The sequence below is a fragment of the Bos taurus genome, chromosome 9 (genome assembly GCF_002263795.3).
Source record: "Bos taurus isolate L1 Dominette 01449 registration number 42190680 breed Hereford chromosome 9, ARS-UCD2.0, whole genome shotgun sequence".
In the NCBI taxonomy this organism is placed as follows: domain Eukaryota; kingdom Metazoa; phylum Chordata; class Mammalia; order Artiodactyla; family Bovidae; genus Bos; species Bos taurus.
Genome location: NC_037336.1, coordinates 28514860 through 28536606, shown reverse-complemented (window position 1 = coordinate 28536606; position 21747 = coordinate 28514860). Strand labels below are relative to the sequence as shown.

At 41.6% G+C, this 21747-nt stretch overlaps 1 protein-coding gene across 5 annotated transcripts in view; it reads left to right on the top strand.

Annotated features, from left to right (window-relative positions):
* Positions 1-14520, top strand: part of PKIB (cAMP-dependent protein kinase inhibitor beta) — a 120432-nt gene extending 105912 nt beyond the window's left edge. For 4 of the 5 annotated variants that reach the window (XM_024996842.2, XM_015472789.3, XM_059889844.1 and 1 more), the window contains 2 exons: positions 4939-5118; positions 13276-14520. In XM_024996842.2, coding sequence (XP_024852610.1) covers positions 4947-5118; positions 13276-13343 — 240 coding nt within the window. In that variant the 5' untranslated portion in view covers positions 4939-4946 and the 3' untranslated portion in view covers positions 13344-14520. 5 annotated transcript variants of the gene reach the window in all.
* The last annotated feature ends 7227 nt before the right edge of the window (positions 14521-21747 follow it).

Genomic DNA, 21747 nt, shown 5'->3' with positions numbered 1-21747 from the left:
CTATTTCTGCTTTATTGACTATGCCAAAGCCTTCGACTGTGTGGGTCACAATAAACTGTGGAAAATTCTGAAAGAGATGGGAATACCAGACCACCTGATCTGCCTCTTGAGAAATTTGTATGCAGGTCAGGAAGCAACAGTTAGAACTGGACATGGAACAACAGACTGGTTCCAAATAGGACAAGGAGTTCGTCAAGGCTGTATATTGTCACTCTGTTTATTTAACTTATATGCAGAGTACATCATGAGAAACACTGGCCTGGAAGAAACACAAGCTGGAATCAAGATTGCCGAGAGAAATATCAATCACCTCAGATATGCAGATGACACCACCCTTATGGCAGAAAGTGAAGAGGAACTCAAAAGCCTCTTGATGAAAGTGAAAGAGGAGAGTGAAAAAGTTGGCTTAAAGCTCAACATTCCGAAAACGAAGATCATGGCATCCGGTCCCATCACTTCATGGGAAATAGATGGGGAAACAGTGGAAACAGTGTCCGACTTTATTTTTCTGGGCTCCAAAATCACTACAGATGGTGACTGCAGCCATGAAATTAAAAGACACTTACTCCTTGGAAGGAAAGTTATGACCAACCTAGATAGCATATTCAAAAGCAGAGACATTACTTTGCCAACAAAGGTCCGTCTAGTCAAAGCTATGGTTTTTCCTGTGGTCATGTATGGATGTGAGAGTTGGACTGTGAAGAAGGCTGAGCACTGAAGAATTGATGCTTTTGAACTGTCGTGTTGGAGAAGACTCTTGAGAGTCCCTTGGACTGCAAGGAGATCCAACCAGTCCATTCTAAAGGAGATCAGTCCTGGGTGTTCTTTGGAAGGAATGATGCTAAAGCTGAAACTCCAGTACTTTGGCCACCTCATGAGAAGAGTTGACTCATTGGAAAAGACTCTGAGGCTGGGAGGGATCAGGGGCAGGAGGAGAAGGGGACGACAGAGGATGAGATGGCTGGATGGCATCACTGACTCGATGGACGTGGGTCTGAGTGAACTCCAGGAGTGGTGATGGACAGGGATGTCTGGCGTGCTGCGATTCATGGGGTCGCAAAGAGTCGGACACGACTGAGCGACTGATCTGATCTGATGTGATTGATCGCACCCTGTACACACACACACACACACACACACACACACGCATATATATATATATATATAAAACGTGTGTATATATACATTGATTGCATATGCAATTGGTATTGCATAGGATAGTAACAACAGACATGTAAGATGACTAACTGGGGTAGGGAGAGTCTTTCACTTGAAGATACACTATTTTGGGTAAAATTGTCAAAGTATTACATTTAGAGCCTTGGTATGTTAGAGTATCTGTGTATTTCATAATTTTTCCAGGTGAATGTGTTTCAATTCCTTTACATATTATTTAATTTTAATACTTTATTACAGGTTAAAATACGTAAGGAGATACCAAAAGTGGTTAATATTCTCCTTGTTCTCTCTTAAATTCCTAACTAGAACTTTTCTTCTTTTTTTAAGTTCAAATGACATTATATTCATTACTTTTTTTCCCCTTTCACTCCATGCTGTCAATACTGCTATTTAAGCTTGTTTTATTTCACATTGTATTAGGAACATATCTCCATAAGTACATCTGACTGGATCTTACACATTCTTTGTGAGAGCCATATAATATCCAGTAATATAATAGATATGATTTATTCAATCCTTCTTTTCTTGATGTACTTTCAGATTATTTCTAAGGCTGCAACAAACTTACCAGGGAATTAAAAGAGCCCAGTTAAGAATCACCTTGTGTATTCAGACGCTCTTCCCAGTGCTCTCTAAGTCACCGAAATCAGATGACTTCACTATAGGAAGCCTGTGGGGCTGGGATTGTCTTGTGGTGGAGCCTAACGTCCTGGTCACTCAGCATCAGTCACAGGCTCTGAAAGGAAGATGGTGCCCAGTGAGAGTTCAGAAATGGACCAAGGAAAGTTCTGCAGTAAAGTAACCTGTTGTTTGAGCTTCTGCATATCCAGTTTTGTTTTGATCTTAAAATGGTAGTTAATGAGTATAACATTGACAAACTTAGTTTTGTGATGGTCTTGTTTTCTAACACCAATCAACAAAAAAGGGCAAATTTAGAAAGCCTATGTAGAAATAATAGTATAGAGGCAAAAGCAAAAACTTTCAAAATAGGAGTCAATAGCAACGAAAAATCTTGGAGCTCAGAATTTTTTTCTTTCATGTTGATGACCCATCCATCAGGCCACCTTTTGGAAGTTTTCTTTCAATATGCAAATTCTAATTCAAGACTCCTTTGACATATCCCATCTTACTAATCATAAAATATATAACATTTAAGTATTTTAAAAAGTATATCTTAATATTCTTATATCTATTGTTATCTTTAGTATTAAGATTTTGGACTGTCAGGACAGTAAGAATCAAGGTATTCATGGAGCTTCTCTTCCAAACTTAGCATGAAGATGCTTCCTAGAAATAAACAGTTGATTGTGGCCATGGCTTCTCATGTGATGTTAATTGGCTGAGGACAGAATGGGGGCCTGCACATGGGGTCTGTTCCCTAAATAATGTCAAGTGTTCCTCGAAAGCTGTAGGAAGTGATCTCTAATTGAAATTTGTCTATCATAAGGGTGGGGTGGGGGCACATGGATAACCAAAAGTTCAAGCCAGAAAGGAATACCTATGCAAAAACAGGGAATCTCTTTCTCTTTCAACACAAATGTATATAGAGTTGACCTTTAAACAACATGGAGGTTAGGGGCACCGACCGCCATTCATCTGAAAACCTGTGTATAATGTTACAGTCGACTCTCTGCATCAGCAGTTCTCCACCCCAGGATTCAACCAACCATGGATTGTGTAGCACTGTAGAACATATTAATTGAAAAAAATCCACATATAAATGGTCTTGTGCAGTTTAAACCTGTGTCATTCAAGGGTCAACTGTATATAATTTTTTCTATTTGAAAAGTAATGAAGGGCAGATTCGAAATTGGCTGTTGTATGGCTGTCTGTGTATATCACCAGAGTTTAGAAGGATAGTTTTGTAGTAATCCATGTCATCTTGCTTTCAGAATGAACCGAAATTGAATTTGCAACCTTGTGTGCTAGGTTAGCAGTTGTTCAACTTAAAATAAGTCACTTTTCTGAGCCCCAGCTTCCACACTCATATAGTGAGAGTTATTCCTCACTACTTCATTGGGTTATTGGGAGGTTTATCTGAGATAATACAGGTGAACATGTTTGTGCAGTATTGAATAAATTCTGGTTTCCTTCTTTTAAAACTCAAGAGGTCTTTCAATAAGATGATGTTTCTTGTTAGGACTAAAGGGGATACATAAGAGGTGGTGGTATAAATCAAACTTAGTGAGAGATGAATAATGATGCCAATAATCAGAATATGGTTTTATAGTTAGAAAGAATTTCCATGTTCTTCATCTCATTTGTTCTTCACTAGAATCCTTTGAATCAGTCAGGCTCATTATATAGGTGAGGAACTGCAACTCAGAGAAATTAATTCAATTAACCAATATCATTTTGTGAGTCTAGCATGGAGTGTTCTCTTTGACTAATAGTCCAGTTACTTGATGTTGTCAATGCCAGACAATTGGCAAACACCCAACATTCAGAAGTCCAAAATAATGTCTGAAAATCTAGCATTGTTCTCAGCTTTACCATGATTCCTTTAGAGATGAGAACATCTGGGCCCACATGAAACTCCGTGTGTCTTTTTGGGGTGCTGTGAACCAAAAAAAGTGTGTTTATGATATCAAACGCACCATAATTTATGACTCTTCACTTCATGTTTACCAAATTCTGAATTGCAGTTAACTGATTGGAAAAGACTCCCTTCTAACTACAGTGAAAGGTTTGATTTGCTTCATGTAGGTCAAGGTTCATCTATTTCGGCCATTAGGTGCCACAGATGAGTTTCTTCATCCTTTGGTTGATACTCTGCCCATTCTGTGTTAGGATGTTATCTATCCTAGCTTGTATATCCTTTCTTCTCCCCTTGGAGTGTGCAAGTCCCCTAAAAATGGAGACAAAATCATTTCTGTGTACTCTCAAGGCCCAGCTGAGAGCCTAGCATTTAATGGGTTCTCAAAAAAAGAGAAAATTCCTGCTGCAGCTGCTGCTTTTGAGATACTATTCATTGTTGATGCCTTAGGAAAGTTTTCATTAGAAAACATATGAAAGAGAGGGCTCGTTTTAGAATAAGCAATGTCTGCCACCTCCGTCCCTCTGTAGGGAATGGTCTCTTGAGAATTCTTTCGTAGAGGCATTTGCTAGGAAGATAAAAGATGCTTAGGAAGGTACTAGTAATTGCCATGTCCACTTGAAGGCAAGAAAAGGTAACACAGGTTCTACCCTCCCAAACACAAACATGAGACTGTCGAAAATTGTGCCTGACGCTAGAGCAGATAGACAAACAGCTGCCACTGGGGTAAAAAGGCTTTGAGATAAAGTTCAATTTATTTCTAAAGAGAAAGAACAGAGTGTGTTTTGTTTGGTCCTTACAAATTATAGTGATTTGGTTTCAGCCTGAACAAGCACCACAAGCAAATACTGGCAGGCAGAGTCTCCATGGGAGTGGCCAAACAAAGCGGTTTGCATTTCCTTCCAAGCCCTCATTTGGCTGATCCATCCATAGAAAAGCAGAACAAAAGGCAAGAGATTACTGCACGCTAAAGCATCCAAGTGGCTCCTTTGGGCTCCGCAGTTATTTATAGCCATCTGGCTCCCTCTGAGGCCTTCCTGTTCCATTCAGTGATTGTACAAACGTGCAGATAGAAGCCCCAGGACCTTGATGCAGGGTGCAGTCAGTGATCCGATTCTCAAGGCTTCTGTGTTGTTGATGTAGCCATGCCTTTTAACCATTAGTGTGAACGTGGATCTTGGAATAGGCTCATCTTCGTCTTCATGTGCACCTTCTATTTGTAGATGTTACTATGAGGACAGATTCACCCAAAATGACGGATGTGGAGCCTGTGGTCAACAATTTTGCGTCATCAGCACGGGCAGGTCGCCGAAATGCTGTCCCAGACATCCAGGGTTCAACGGCTGCAGGCGGGACCTTGGAGGAGTTGCCCGTCAAACTGGAAGCCCTATCCGTGAAGGAAGGTAACACTCAAAATCCTCTTAGAGTCAGTGGTAGTTATCTCTTCCTCATCATTTCCTCGGGAACAGTCTCCCTTTTAACGAGTTAAACTTGTTTACTAAGATCTCTCAGCTTTAAGCTAAGTAGATCTTTTCAGTGTTTCACAAAGTGGACTTCTCTCTTTAATCTCCTGGTGTAAATGTGGAAACTGAACATTTATTTCTTCATTAAATATGTATAGTTATGCACAGTGCTAGTGTTTGGGAATACAAAGGTAGACAATTATAATCCTTTCTTTCAAAATTTTTTGAGGTGCTCTCGAATAATTTTCCTTCTGCCATCTGTTGGCAAGTCACCATGGAAGCTTCTGCTCCATCGTGGTATTCTACAAGCTCTTCTATTTATCATATCTAAGAATACATTTATTTTCAATTAGAGATAAGAACTTTAAGGTGGGTGTTCGTATAAAGGTTGATCTTTCTCTGCTGCTGCTGCTGCTAAATCGCTTCAGTCGTGTCCGACTCTGTGCGACCCCATAGACGGCAGCCTACCAGGCTCCCCCGTCCCTGGGATTCTCCAGGCAAGAACACTGGAGTGGGTTGCCATTTCCTTCTCCAATGCATGAAAGTGAAAAGTGAAAGTGAAGTCATTCAGTCATGTCCAACTCCTAGCGACCCCATGGACTGAAGCCTATCAGGCTTCTCCGTCCATGGGATTTTCCAGTACTGGAGTGGGGTGCCATTGCCTTCTCCGGATCTTTCTCTAACCAGTAGAAAAGTTGGATTCAGAAAAAGCAAGAACTATCAAACCCCTGTAGGAAAATCTTGAGTCTGTCACCCCATTGCTTATACACAGTTCTTAAAGCTTCTAGAGGTTCAGTTCAGTTCAGTTCAGTCGCTCAGTCATGTCAGACTCTTTGCGACCCCATGAATCGCAGCATGCCAGGCCTCCCTGTCCATCACCAACTCCCGGAGTTCACTTAGACTCACGTCCATCAAGTCAGTGATGCCATCCAGCCATCTCATCCTCTGTCATCCCCTTCTCCTCTTGCCCCCAATCCCTCCCAGCATCAGAGTCTTTTCCAATGAGTCAACTCTTTGCATGAGGTGGCCATAGTACTGGAGTTTCAGCTTTAGCATCATTCCTTCCAAAGAAACCCCAGGGCTGATCTCCTTCAGAATGGACTGGTTGGATCTCCTTGCAGTCCAAGGGATTCTCAAGAGTCTTCTCCAACACCACAGTTCAAAAGCATCAATTCTTCGGCACTCAGCCTTCTTCACAGTCCAACTTCTCATGTCCATACATGACCACTGGAAAAACCATAGCCTTGACTAGACAGACCTTTGTTGGCAAAGTAGTGTCTCTGCTTTTGAATATGCTATCTAGGTTGGTCATAACTTTTCTTCCAAGGAGTAAGCGTTTTTTAATCTCATGGCTGCAATCACCATCTGCAGTGATTTTGGAGCCCAAAAAAATAAAGTCTGACACTGTTTCCCCATCTATTTCCCATGAAGTAATGGGGCCAGATGCCATGATCTTCATTTTCTGAATGTTGAGTTTAGTTCTGTGAAAATTAATATAACAATACTGTACGCCATTTTAGACTTCATAGTGGACTCCAGTTTGTGTGTAGATGTTTATTTCTAGTGGCAGTAAGGCAAGAGAGAGCTGGAAGGCTCCGTACTTCTACCCTATCCTGGCAGGAAAGTAAGAGGGAAGGACATTCTTTGCAGGAGGATCAGCTTGTAAAAGCTCTTAGAGTGGAATGAGATGGACATGTCAAGAAGCATTAAATCTGGCCCCTGCAACTGGAGGACAGCAGGTGAGAAGGGAGAGTAGAGATGACATTGGAGAGTAAGCAAGGAATACCTCTCTTAGGGCTTTAGAAACCTGGGTGAGTAAAGAGGATTTTCTTCTAAATGTGAGGGAGATGATATTCATGGTTGAATATTTGAATATCCACTTTGTTACGTGAAGAATGGATTGTAGGAGAGAAATAACAGATATAGTGGAGTTAGGAAGTGCACTCCCCATTAGGAAATCTTTGGGGGCCAAATTAAGCATTCAGACTCATAAGACCACATTTGGTGCCAGTCTGCTCAAAAGTATACAGGTTTAGAAACCCAGTGGGCCAGAAGAGCCACATGACATCATCTCCTTCTTTGTGGGTCCTTGCAGAAGTCCATATAAGGAGTCATGGGGGCTAGTCTCTATGAATCCCTACCCCAACACTCACTGAGAACTCAGGTGCAAGGTGACAAGATCTGCACCAATGGGAGCAATGGTGGGTTAGAAGCCTCATGTCCCAGAGAGTTAATACTTTGCAGTTAAGTCCATGGACACTGCAAGAGACAAGCTCAGTTACAAGAGTCATGACCTTTATGGAATCCCAGTACTATGGTTCCCTACCAGTTAGCATATAGTTTCTCTAAGTACAGGTGTATTTTACCATTTGGGTCATTTCTACCATACACTTACTAACCATGCTGACATTCCAACATAATCTGGTTTCCAGGGTAACAGAGCTAGAAAATTAATCTCAAGTAAAATTTGCCCTTAGAGAAGGAGAAAGGGTTTGTTAAGCATTTACCCATGGAACAGTTGCAGAAATCTAGTGAAAGATGATGGCTTTGAATATGTTGTGAAGATGGATGGAATTGGGTGGGTTTGGGATATGTTTTATAGGCACAATTCATAGGACTTGATGATGAACTGATGTGGTAGAAATAACTACGAGTAATGAAGAAGAGAAATAGAGGATAATTCCTGGAGCAACAGGGTAGATGGTGATGCCATATACTGAGAAGAGCCAACATGGAAGAAAAGCAGTTTTAAGGGTTAGAGGAGTGATTTCTGCTTCCTCCATTGAGATGCCTATGAGACATCCAAGTGCTGTCAGCTGTACTTTCAAAATTGGTTCAGAAATCTGCCATTTTCTCCCTCAGAGGTCTAGTCTCTTGTTATCCCTGTGACCCCATTTTCTGTCCTTTCTCTGCACAGTCCCCATGGCAGTTCTTTCCAGCACATTTCTGCCTTTGACCTTGATGTTTTCTCTGCTTGGAATGCTCTTCTCCCTGCTACCCACCTAGCTAACTTCCTCACCTCCTCAGGTCTGGACTCACACGGCCCCTTCTCAGTGAGACATTCCCAGCCAACCCAGCCCCCAAGACTTCTTGACGATTTCTGTTCTTTAATTTCCTCGGTAGCTCTTGTAAACTTCCACATGCCACACATTTTACTCATTTTAGTTATTGTCCATATTTCTCATGAAGATTTCCTTGAGGTTGGAATGTAGTTTTTTCTTCACTGCTTGGTACATGTGTTCATTACTCAGTCATGTCTGACTGTGACCCCATGGACTGTAGCCTGCCTGGCTCCTCTGTCCGTGAAATTCTCCAGGCCAGAATACTAGAGTGGGTAACCCATTCCCTTTTCCAGGGGATCTTCCCAACCCATTGATTGAACCTGGGTCTCCTGCTTTGCAGGTGGATTCTTTACCATCTGAGCCACCAGGGAAGTAGCATGTGCTTAATAAATATTTGATAAATGTAGTTTGGAGAACAGAATAGTCTGCTGCTGCTGCTAAGCCGCTTCAGTCGTGCCCAACTCTGTGTGACCCCATACACGGCAGCCCACCAGTCTACTCTGTCCCTGGGATTCTCCAGGCAAGAATACTGGAGTGGGTTGCCATTTCCTTTTTCATTTCAAAGATGCCCCTGATGATTTTGATAGGACCCATTTAGGAGAAGTAGTAGAAACAGTAGTCTTATTTTAAAATGATGACAGCCAAAGATATATTTTGAAGGGTAAAAAAAAAAAAAAAACAGTAAGTGGAGGCCATTGTCAGTTTGAAGATCGCAGTGACTTGAGGAAATGAAGGAGCCAGGAGAAAGAGTGAAAGTCAGATGAAATGAGGAGCTTAGAGATGATCACAAGAGTGCTGTTGAGGCACAAATAGATAGGATCCTGGATTATGAAGAAAGTAGACCTGATCAGTGGAAGCAGCACCGGCTCCAAGGGTGAGCTGGCCTGGCAGCTGCTCAGGGCCCTCTCTGGGCTCAGGGGAGGCATACCCTTGGTTTTGTTCTATAGTTGTCATCTTGAAATCTTTTCATATGTTTTGAATAGTTCAGTTCAGCTCAGTCACTCAGTCGTGTCCGACTCTTTGCGACCCCATGAATCGCAGCACGCCAGGCATCCCTGTCCATCACCAACTCCCGGAGTTCACCCAAACTCATATCCATCGAGTCAGTGATACCATCCAGCCATCTCATCCTCTGTCGTCCCCTTCTCCTCCTGCCCCCAATCCCTCCCAGCATCAGAGTCTTTTCCAATGAGTCAACTCTTCGCATGAGGTGGCCAAAGTACTGGAGTTTCAGCTTTAGCATCATTCCTTCCAAAGAAATCCCAGGGCTGATCTTTAGAATGGACCGGTCGGATCTCCTTCCAGTCCAAGGGACTCTCAAGAGTCTTCTCCAACACCACAGTTCAAAAGCATCAATTCTTTGGTGCTCTGCTTTCTTCACAGTCCAACTCTCACATCCATACATGACCACTGGAAAAACCATAGCCTTGACTAGACGGACCTTTGTTGGCAAAGTAATGTCTCTGCTTTTGAATATGCTATCTAGGTTGGTCATAACTTTTCTTCCAAGGAGTAAGCGTCTTTTAATTTCATGGCTGCAATCACCATCTGCAGTGATTTTGGAGCCCAGAAAAATAAAGTCTGACACTGTTTCCACTGTTTCCACATCTATTTCCCATGAAGTGATGGGACCAGATGCCATGATCTTCGTTCTCTGAATGTTGAGCTTTAAGCCAACTTTTTCACTCTCCTCTTTCACTTTCATCAAGAGGCTTTTGAGTTCCTCTTCACTTTCTGCCATAAGGGTGGTGTCATCTGCATATCTGAGGTGATTAATATTTCTCCCTGCAATCTTGATTCCATCTTGTGCTTCTTCCAGTCCAGCGTTTCTCATGATGTACTCTGCATAGAAGTTAAATAAGCAGGGTGACAGTATACAGCCTTGACATACTCCTTTTCCTATTTGCAACCAGTCTCTTGTTCCATGTCCAGTTCTAACTGTTGCTTCCTGACCTGCATACAGATTTCTCAAGAGGCAGATCAGGTGGTCTGGTATTCCCATCTCTTTCAGAATTTTCCACAGTTTATTGTGACCCACACAGTCAAAGGCTTTGGCATAGTCAGTAAAGCAGAAATAGATGATTTTCTGGAACTCTGTTGCTTTTTCGATGATCCAGCAGATGTTGGCAATTTGATCTCTGGTTCCTCTGCCTTTTCTAAAACCAGCTTGAACATCTGGAAGTTCATGGTTCACATATTGCTGAAGCCTGGCTTGGAGAATTTTGAGCATTACTTTACTCACGTGTGAGATGAGTGCAATTGTGCGGTAGTTTGAGCATTCTTTGGAATTGCCTTTATTTGGTATTGGAATGAAAACTGACCTTTTCCAGTCCTGTGGCCACTGCTGAGTTTTCCAAATTTGCTGGCATATTGAGTGCAGCACTTTCACAGCATCATCTTTCAGGATTTGAAATAGCTCCACCGGAATTCCATCACCTCCACTAGCTTTGTTCATAGTGATGCTTTCTAAGGCCCACTTGACTTCACATTCCAGGATGTCTGGCTCTAGGTGAGTGATCACACCATCGTGATTATCTGGGTCGTGAAGATCTTTTTTGTACAGTTCTTCTGTGTATTCTTGCCACCTCTTCTTAATATCTTCTGCTTCTGTTAGGTCCCTACCATTTCTGTCCTTTATTGAGCCCATCTTTGCATGAACTGTTCCCTTGGTATCTCTAATTTTCTTGAAGAGACCTCTAGTCTTTCCCATTCTGTTGTTTTCCTCTATTTTTTTGCATTGATCGCTCAGGAAGGCTTTCTTATCTCTCCTTGCTACTCTTTGGAAATCTGCATTCAAATGGGTATATTTTTCCTTTTCTCCTTTGCTTTTCACTTCTCTTCTTTTCACAGCTGTTTGTAAGGCCTCCCCAGACAACCATTTTGCTTTTTTGCATTTCTTTTCCATGGGGATGGTCTTGATCCCTGTCTCGTGTACAGTGTCACGAACCTCATTCCATAGTTCATCAGGCACTCTGTCTATCAGATCTAGTCCCTTAAATCTATTTCTCACTTCCACTGTATAATCATAAGGAATTTGATTTAGGTCATACCTGAATGGTCTAGTGGTTTTCCCTACTTTCTTCAATTTAAGTCTGAATTTGGCAATAAGGAGTTCATGATCTAAGCCACAGTCATCTCCCGGTCTTATTTTTGCTACCTGTATAGAGCTTCTCCATCTTTGGCTGCAAAGAATATAATCAATCTGATTTCAGTGTTGACCATCTGGTGATGTCCATGTGTAGAGACTTTTCTTGTGTTGTTGGAAGAGGGTGTTTGCTATGACCAGTGTGTTCTCTTGGCAAAACTCTATTAGCCTTTGCCCTGCTTCATTCCATATTCCAAGGCCAAATTTGCCTGTTACCCTAGGTGTTTCTTGACTTCCTACTTTTGAATTCCTATCCCCTATAGTGAAAAGGACATCTTTTTTGGGTGTTAGTTCTAAAAGGTCTTGGAGATCTTCCTAGACCCATTCAACTTCAGCTTCTGCAGCATTACTGGTTGGGGCATAGACTTGGATTACTGTGATACTGAATGGTTTGCCTTGGAAATGAACAGAGATCATTCTGTCGTTTTTGAGATTGCATCCAAGTTTTGCATTTTGGACTCTCTTGTTGGCCATGATGGCTACTCTATTTCTTCTAAGGGATTCCTGCCCAAAGTAGTTGATATAATGGTCATCTGAGTTAAATTCACCCATTCCAGTCCATTTTAGTTCGCTGATTCCTAGAATGTCGATGTTCACTCTTGCCATCTCCTGTTTGACCACTTCCAATTTGCCTTGATTCATGGACCTAACATTCCAGGTTCCTATGCAACATTGCTCTTTACAGCATTGGACCTTGCTTCTTATCACCAGTCACATCCACAACTAGGTATTGTTTTTGCTTTGACTCCATCCCTTCATTCTTTCTGGAGTTATTTCTCCACTGATCTCCAATAGCATATTGGGCACCTACCGACCTGGGGAGTTCCTCTTTCAGTATCCTATCATTTTGCCGTTTCATACTATTCATGGGGTTCTCAAGGCAAGAATACTGAAGTGGTTTGCATTCCCTTCTCCAGTGAACCACATTATGTCAGACCTCTCCACCATGACCCACCTCTCTTGGGTGGCCCCACATGGCATGGCTTAGTTTCACTGAGCTAGACAAGGCTGTGGTCTGTGTGATTAGATTGACTAGTTTTCTGTGAATATGGTTTGTGTGTCTGCCCTCTGATGCCTCTTGCAACCCATACCGTCTTACTTGGGTTTCTCTTACTTTGGAGTATCTCTTCATGGCTGCTCCAGCAAAGCGCAGCTGTTGCTCCTTACCTTGGACGAGGGTTATCTCCTCACAGCCACCCCTCCTGACCTTGAACGTGGAGTAGCTCCTCTTGGCTCTTCTGCGCCCAGTGCTGTATTTTCAATTTGCACAGGGCTCTAACAGCCATAGCCAGTCCTGAGGACCACGTCTTCCATGGTCGTATGGGTAAAAGGAAAACATCTAGACTGCAGGGGTAATTTTACAGGTTTGGTGGCAGAAAGTTGAGCTTGTCTGATCTGATGGTTTTGATTTTTTTTTTTTTCCCTGTGAAGTAGAAAAGAAAATGAGATTAACTCTTGGCAGCAGAGGAGGTGGAAAGTATGAGGAAGCTGAGAGAGTGTGATCCAGCATCAGGAGATGGGGAAGGGCAAGATCAGTCTGCATCCCAACTGTGGCTTTGTCACTCACTAGCTCAGTGACTTTAGGCAAGTCACTTAACCTGCTTATGCTTCAAGAGAATGGTCTATAAATGGAGATTGTAATAATACCTTTGAAGGTTGCCTGGCACATAATATTCTGGAGAATAAGAGAGAAAAGTAACTAGGAGGCAGACCCATACATCTTTTCTTTGTGTATTCTCTACGTCTACATGGACGGCAAAGAAGTATGTCCTAATCAAGTAGAAAATGACTAGGATGCATAAAGGAAAAACTGACTGTTTTTTTCCCCAATATAGTACAAAGTAGATTTCAATATATTCTCTGTGTGATGAAAATTTATCTGTTTTTCAGATGTGAAAAAGAAAGATGAAGAAACAGCACAAGATCAATTGGAAAAGCCCAAAGATGAAGGAAAATGAAGGCTCATTACCTATCAAAAGTGCTGAGTTTCTGCACAGTCAGAGACTTAGTGGCCCTGCTTTCCTGAGATGTTTGATCTGGTAGTAACTATGGTAACATTGCAGCCCTAAGCAACGTGTGTGTATTGGATAATTTTGTTGTGATGCTACTCACTTGGATTACAACCATGATGTCCAATGTAGGTTATTAAAAGGCAGATTACTTCCAAACTGCACCCAAGAGAGAGGTTAAGGATGTATGATCATTTAAATACATATCTTTTATCTATAAACCTAGCTAAATCCACTGTTCTCTTTTGGATTTCTTAAGCCAGATATATTTTAAATTCCATTTTTATGGTAACAGGAAAATCATTTCTTGGTAAATATAAACCAAACACTATTAATTTAAAACTGTATGGGGTTTGTAAGAAATTGTGTATTTTGGTGAGAAAAGTGATGGATTATTCAAAGAAGGATAGATAAAAGTATGTTTTTATCCAAAAATGAACCTTTCCCCCCCAAACCTTAAACAGATTTGGAAAAATAGTAGAAGTTTGACAGCTCAAACATCTCTAGAAAATTTTTGTCTGATGTATTTTGCTTCTAGTCTAAGCATACTGTGATTTTTCATGTGGACTCTTAAAATGGAAAATCTGTGATGAATAGTTTATATGAAATATGCCTATTAAATGAATCTCACTATCTTCCTTAATTTCAGTGCGCATATGTGTGTGTGTATATTTTTCTTTAATGTGAATTACACAGAACACTTTACTAGTTGCTTTGTACTGTATTTTCTTATTTTCAGGGCTTTTGTGTATATGACTTGTTTCTTAAATAATTTCCTCAGGAATGCCGACCTTAATTTTTATATCTTTCCTAAACTAGCTGACATAATAATAAGCACTTAAGTGTTTAGTGAATCGTACAGGCAGAAATCGCAAAATACTTGCTTTTAATATATATTTAATTATATATTTTAAGAGGAATGAAACCAAAACCAAAGCTTTAGTAAATTTTGATTTATTAGATATTTTAGGAGAATCATAGAATTCTGAATTTTTAGAGAAAATCTGACTAATGGATTTATTTTTATTTTCAGATCTATCTGCATGCAGTATTTTATTTGATTGTTGACTTAGGCCATGTCTGTATACAGTAATCAAATAAACTCTTTCACTATTAAAGAAACTTATTACCGACCCAAGTCTTCTTCATTTTATCTCCTACAGTGTAACAGATGGAATATGGTGACATTTTAATGAGGGAAGTGAATAGTCTGCAATATAAAACACCTCCCACTTCTCATTTCATTGACAAAGTTCATCTTTAAATCTGAGAATACAACAAAGGGGTAGATTTCAAAGAATCTGGTTGTTTTAAGTTCTTAAACATACATTTTTCTTTAAAAAATAATCAAAAGTAATCTCTTAGATGTAGTGCTAATTTTACATTCAATAAAATGTTTTAGAGCTGTAAAAATTAGGTTTCTGGAAGTTATTTAATGACATGATATTATATTGTCAGTATAAAGAGGAATTTGGAGAAGGAAGTGGCAATGCGCTCTACTATTCTTGCCTGGGAAATCCCATGGACAGAGGAGCCTGGTGGGCTAGAATCCATGGGGTCTTGAAGAGTTGGACATGGCTGTGTGACTAAGCCCTGCACACAAACGGGGGTTAGGGTGGAGTTTTCAAGTTGGGGGAGTGACAGTTTGGCCTTCTGAGTACCTTTGGTAACATCTGGAGTGTTTCTGGCTTCTGCTTGTAGGGGAAGGGGCAGGGAGAGAATGTGCTGCTGGCATCTAGTGGGCAGAACCAGGGATGCTGCTAAACTGCTCAGTCCTACAGGGCAGACCCTCACAGCAAAGAATTATCTGACCACAAGTGTCAGTAGCACTGAAGTTGAAAAATAAAACTGTCAAGTGCGTGGATTTTGGATTCGGATGACCCGGGTTTGAGTTCTAGCTATATGATCTTGGGCATGATTTACATCATGTCTCTAAGTTTTATCTTCTTGGAATGGCATTAGTAATAGTATATAATTTATAGGATGCTATATATATATATATATATATATATATATATATATATATGATATATGCTAAGTTGCTTCAGTCATGTCCAACTCTTTGTGACCCTGTGGACTGCAGCCTCCCAGGCTCCTCTATCCATGTGATTTTTCAGGCAAGAATACTGGAGTGCCATTTCCTTCTCCAGGGCATCATCCCAACCCAGGGATGGAATCTGTGTCTCCTATATCTCCTGCATTGGCAGGCAGATTCTTTACCACTAGCACCACCTGGGAAGCCCCTTATAGGGTGAATGGAAGCAATAAAGTATGTGGGGCACTTGGCTAATGCCTGGCAAAGAATAATTATTCAATACATATTAGTTCAGAGAAGGCACTGGCAACCCACTCCAGTACTCTTGCCTGGAGAATCCCATGGCAGGAGGAGCCTGGTAGGCTGCAGTCCATGGGGTCACTGACGGTTGCACACAACTGAGCGACTTCACTTTCACTTTTCACTTTCATGCATAGGAGAAGGAAATGGCAACCCACTCCAGTGTTCTTGCCTGGAGAATCCCAGGGACGGGGGAGCCTGGTGGCTGCCGTTTATGGGGTCGCACAGAGTCAGACATGACTGAAGTGACTTAGCAGCAGCAGCACCAGCAGCAAATATTAGCTATCACCATCATCATTTTTATTCTAGATGTTTTTGCCATTATTTTCCGGTATTGGAGGTGGATTTGTTAACTTGGCTATCCTCTGCTTTCCCCTATGATTTCACAAGCATTCTCAATCTTAGAACTGGGAGAAGACACTCTGATGGAAATTGACAATTCATGATAATTACCACATTAGTGCCTATTCAGTCATGCTAATGAACCATTGACAAGTGATGAGTATTACCCTTTAACAATGAGTCACCTCCCTAGTGTTTTATGACAGTTACTGACACAAAACAGAGTTTTGAGTCAGTATTTAAATGAGTAAGTGTTCCATGAAAATGTACAAGAGAAAAAGGAACAGATCTTGAGTCAGAGTATTTATCTCTCATTTAGAAGATATTTTTTTCTCATTTAGAAGACAGAAATGAAGCCATGTCCCTCCTCATTGTTATTAGTAATGACACATATTCTTAGTCACGTATGTCCTAAATCACTTTTTCATTACAAAACACATACAAATCTCTCATTTTATGCATATAATATTTTATCTTAGATGAGGTATCAAGCTTGTTGAATATTTGCCAATGAAAGGGTTTTTTGGCTGAGAAGGAATCCAGATAAAGAAGAATGAGAGGTCAGTGGTAATTTAAAGACAAAATTGAATTTACCAACCAACTTTAAAAAAAAAATCAAACTATTTCTGGGAGGCTATAGTATTTTGTCATAGCAAAGTCACTTTAAACAAAGCCCCTAGTTGGGGCTCATTCAAGAAAGTCTCCGTGCTCATTTTTGCTATTGTCTCTTTACAAGCCACTTGCTCTAGTCAATAACTGTATAAAGTCTTAATTAATACTGTCAGAGAAACCAAGACAAAAGGGGATAATAAAGCTAGAAAGAGACTATCTGGAAACTTGACTCTGTACATAGGAGGAGAAAGAACAAAAACCATTCTGCGTCATGTGCCCAGAGATTTTGTGCGTGTGTGTGTGTGATCTGGACTGGAAAGGTTTGAACCTTCTCAGAATGAGAGTGACTACAAGGGGAGGTATCTTATTTGCGAAAGGCAACACAGCATTAACTTTCAGTGTTACTAGCTGTGGTGGCTTGGGTAGATGATGGAGAGAGAGGAGAGAAGAATTACTGACGCACACTGGCTCGTTGCCTCATCTGTGGAATCTGACACCTCTAGTTCAAATTACAGCTCTTCCACGTGTGCTCATGACTTTAGTTATTTTCCTCTCTGTCTTTCAACTTCCTAACTGTATAAAATGGCAAATTATTATGAGATTTAAGTGGTAAACTGCTAAGGAAAATGCCTGACACATACCAAAGCTTATTCTTAATTGCTGTTATTAATTGCATGAGCATAAAGGGTGATGGAGACTTCAAGGTAAATGCCCTAGGTCTTATTGGTTCTTTCTTTGTTGTTTACCAAAGTAGATTTTTCTGCTAATCCTTCACTCTCTTTTCTGTCCACCAGCAGTACCTCGTTAGCTAAACCTAGGACTGATAACTAGAATGCACTCCATTTTTTTTCCAGACTTACTAATGATAACTCACAGAACATCAAAATCCGCAGCTTATTAAAAATGGAAGCTTTGACTCAAACAAAGAGCTAGAGAATGTATTGTTACTGTTAAAAGCCTAGAACAGATTTCTCGTTGAACACACGGTGATAGGAAAAATTATCATTATGGCCATCCTTTGAGTGACTGGTGATTACTAAGCACCCTTGCCGACCCTTTTGAAGCTTCATAATAATGGTCATACAAAAATGGTTCATGATGTTTCTCATATTCAGATGAAGAAAATGGATTCAAGAGGGCCTTCAGGAATTCACTCAAGTAAGAAAATGACAACTGTGACCTTGTTGGATAGGGCTCTCAGGACCAGCATATGCTTTTCCTATACTGCTCTCAATGGCCCCTTTGCCTCAAACCATCGCGTACACAAGTTTCATTAAATTTGTGGAAAATGTCATTGATAGTTTGATAGGGATCGCAAAGAATCTGTCGATTGATTTGGGCCGTAGAGTCATTTTCACAGTATTGATTCTTCTAATCCAAGAACATGGGGTATCTCTCCATCTGTTTGTGCCATCTTTGATCTCTTTCATCAGTGACTTAAAGTTTTCTGCATACAAGTCCTTGGTCCCTGTTGTTATTGTTCAGTTGCTAAAGTTGTGTCCAACTCTTTGTGACCCATGGTTTAGGTAGGCTTATTCCTAGGTATCTTATTCTTTTTGTTGCACTGATGGTTGGGATTATTTCCTTAATTTCTCTTTCTGATTTCTCATTGTTGTTATTCAGTCACTCAGTCATGTCTGATTCTTTGTGACCTTATGGACTGCAGGATGCCAGGCTTCCCTGTCTTTTACTCTCTCCCAGAGTTTGGGACCAGATGCCATGATCTTAGTTTTTTGAATGTTGAGTTTTTTCAATGTTTAAGCCAACTTTTTTATTCTGCTCTTTCACCTTCATCAAGAGGCTCTTTAGTTCCTCTTCGCTTTCTGCCATAGGGTGGTGTCATATGCATATCTGAGGTTGTTGGTGTTTTTCCTGGCAATCTTGATTCCAGCTTTTGCTTCATCCAGCCCAGCATTTCACATCATCTACTCTGCATATAAGTTAAATAAGTGTTCATTGTTAGTGTATAGGAATGCAAGGGATTTCTGTGTTTTAATTTTATATCCTTCAACTTTTCTAATTTCATTGATTAACTCTAGCAGTTTTCTGGTGGTATCTTTAGGGTTATCTGTGTATAGTATCATGTCATCTGCAAACAGTGGGAGTTTTACTTCTTTTCCAATCTGGATTCCTTTTATTTCCTTTTCTTCTCTGATTGCTGTGACCAAGACTACCAAAACTATATTGAATTATAGTGGTTAAGATTGGGCACCCTTGTCTTGTTCCTGATCTTAGAGGAAAATGCTTTCAGTTTTTCACCATTGAGAAAAATGTTTGTTCTGGGTTTGTCATATATGGTCTTTACTCCAGTATTCATTGAAACACTATTTACAATAGCCAGGATATGGAGGCAACCTAGATGTTGGTACATATATACAATGGAATATTACTCAGCCATAAAAGGAATGAGTTTGAGTCAGTTGTAGTGAAGTGGATGAACCTGTTATACAGAGCTTGTTGTACAAAGTAAAGTCAGAAAGAGAAAAACATTGTGTAGTAACATATAAATGGAATCTAGAAAAAAATAGTACTGATGAACCTATCTACAGGGAAGATGCAAACATAGAAAATGGACTTGACACAGCAGGGGAAGGACAGGGTAGGACCAACTGAGAAAGTAGCATTGACATATACACTAGCGTGGGTAAAATAAAATAGATAATAGTGAGGAGCTGCTTTATAACACAAGGAGCCCAGCCTGGGGCTCTGTGAAGACCTAGAGGGGTGGCATGAGAGGCAGGAGGGAGACTCAAGAGGGCCATATATAATTATGACTGATTCATGTTGTTGAATGGCAGAAATGACCACAACATTGTAAAGCAATTATCCTCCCCACACCCCCCCCCCAAAAAAAAAAAGATTGGTCTGAATTCCACTCAGGATTCCTAAGAAAACTGAAAAGTTGTACATGGGCATAGGAACAATTTTATTTGTTTTCCATTTATTCATTCATTCACTCCTTCATTAATGTATATTTTACCTTATTCCAGGAAAGATAGGGCAAACTCACTTGCCATTTAATTTGCCATTAACTTTTGTGACCCTGAAGGAACGGAAAATTGGTGAGGAGCCTGTGGCTCTGTGGGGTGGGAAGTAGTGCCCAGAAGTGAAGCGAAGGGGATAAAGCTAAACTGAAAACAAGAGGCACCACGCCCACACTCTACTCATTTCAGGTTTGTCCTGGGTCTGGTCACAGTTACGGAAAGGGCATACTCACATTCTGTGGGACACACAAAAATAACATGGCAGGATATATAAATATCTTAAAAATAGGGCCACAAAGGCAAATGAAATGATCTCCCTGGCTCCATGCAGGTGTAGTTCAGAGTCTGAATGATGTTCGGCAGCACTGAATGCAGAGAAGCGCCTGATGTGCTGGATGGGGGTGGGGATGGCTACAGAGGTCTGGGCAACCATTCTCAGAGCAACAAGCTAGGAAAAAGCTTTTGCACCAACTCAGAGTGTATGGAATTGACTTCAGCAGCTCTGTGAAGGCTCTCACAGTGCTTTAGGTATATTAGATATTCAAAATTCCTGGTCTGTAATAAAAGTTTCACCTAAATTGGTTTTCTATTTGTAGAAGGGGTTTACTTTTTAAATCTTTCCTTGATATTATAATACTGTCAAGAGCAGTAGAAAAACACAGAGGGATATCAGGCAATAAATGTGGGTTTGATTTCAGAATTTTGTCTTAAATTTAGCCTGAGTTGACTGTACGCCTTAGGTAAATAATTTTCCACTACTGTTTTCGTTTTACTACTATAGAGTCCATGGAATTCTCCAGGCCAGAATACTGGAGTGGGTAGTCTCTCCCTTTTCCAGGGTATCTCCCCAACCTAGGGATCAAACCCAGGTCTCCCACATTGCAGGCAGATTCTTCACGAACTGAGCCACAAGGGAAGCCCACCCACAAGAGAGCCTGTGCCAGACTGGCAGTTTCAAACCTCTTCTTAGAGCCTCATTATTCTACTAGTGAGGTCAGCCTTCCCCGTGCCCCCCACCCCGGCATCTTCTCCCTAGGATTTCAGAGCTTCTCACCTCCAGCTGCACATTGACCCAGAGAATTAAATAAATGTCCGATGCCTGACCCAATCGCAGCCCAGTTGGGAGCCACTGCTGTAGCCTGCTCTGAACTGGATGCTGGGGACCTGCTAGAGGGCAAAGTCTGCGTTTATTTTCCCATTAACCTTATATGAGACCCTGAGAGGTCTGAGAGGCATGGCGCTGGAGCGGCCAAGAGGAGCTACCCCACGCCCAAGGGCAAAGGAGAAGCCCAAGCAAGACGGTAGGAGCAGCGAATTCATGGTTAGAATCAAACCCCCTTCCCCCCCAGAGATCTCAGAGGGCTCAAACAAACCTTGTGCACAACCAGAACCCAGGGACCCCACAGAGACAGAGACAGAACTGTGTCTGAGCATCTCCTGTGGAGGTACGGGTCAGCGGTGGACTGCCACAGGGGCAGGGGCTCTGGGTGCTGCAGACTTGGGTATGGCGTAAGTGCTCTTGGAGGAGGTTGCCACTAACCCACCATTACACAGGACTGGGAAATAGACTACTGGATGGCACCAACAGAACCTTGTGCAAACAGGACACAGGAGAAAGGAGCCGTGACCCCACAAGAGACTGACCCAGACTTGCCTGTGAGTGTCCAGGAGTCTCTGGTGGAGGTGTGGGTCGGCAGTGGCCTGCTGCAGGGTTGGGGGGCACTGAATGTAGCAGTGCGTGCTTGGGATCTTTTGAAGGAGGTCACCGTTATCTCCATTACCTCCACCATAGTTTGGCCCCATGGCATAAGCGCTCTGATAGGAGCTACCCCATGTCCCAGGTCAGGGGCGGTGGCCAAGAGTGCCAGGCTGCGATGGCGCAGAAGTTGCGGAGAGGAGCTACCCCACGCCCGAGGCCAGGGTGGCAGCTGGGAGGAGCAACCCCACATCCAAGGAGCAGTGGCTGTGCGGGTGCAGGAGGGCCTAGAGGAGCTACTCCATGTTCAAGGTCAGAGGGGCGGCGGTGAGGAGATAGATACCCCTTGGCCAAGGTAAGGAGCAGCGGCTCTGCTTTGCTGGA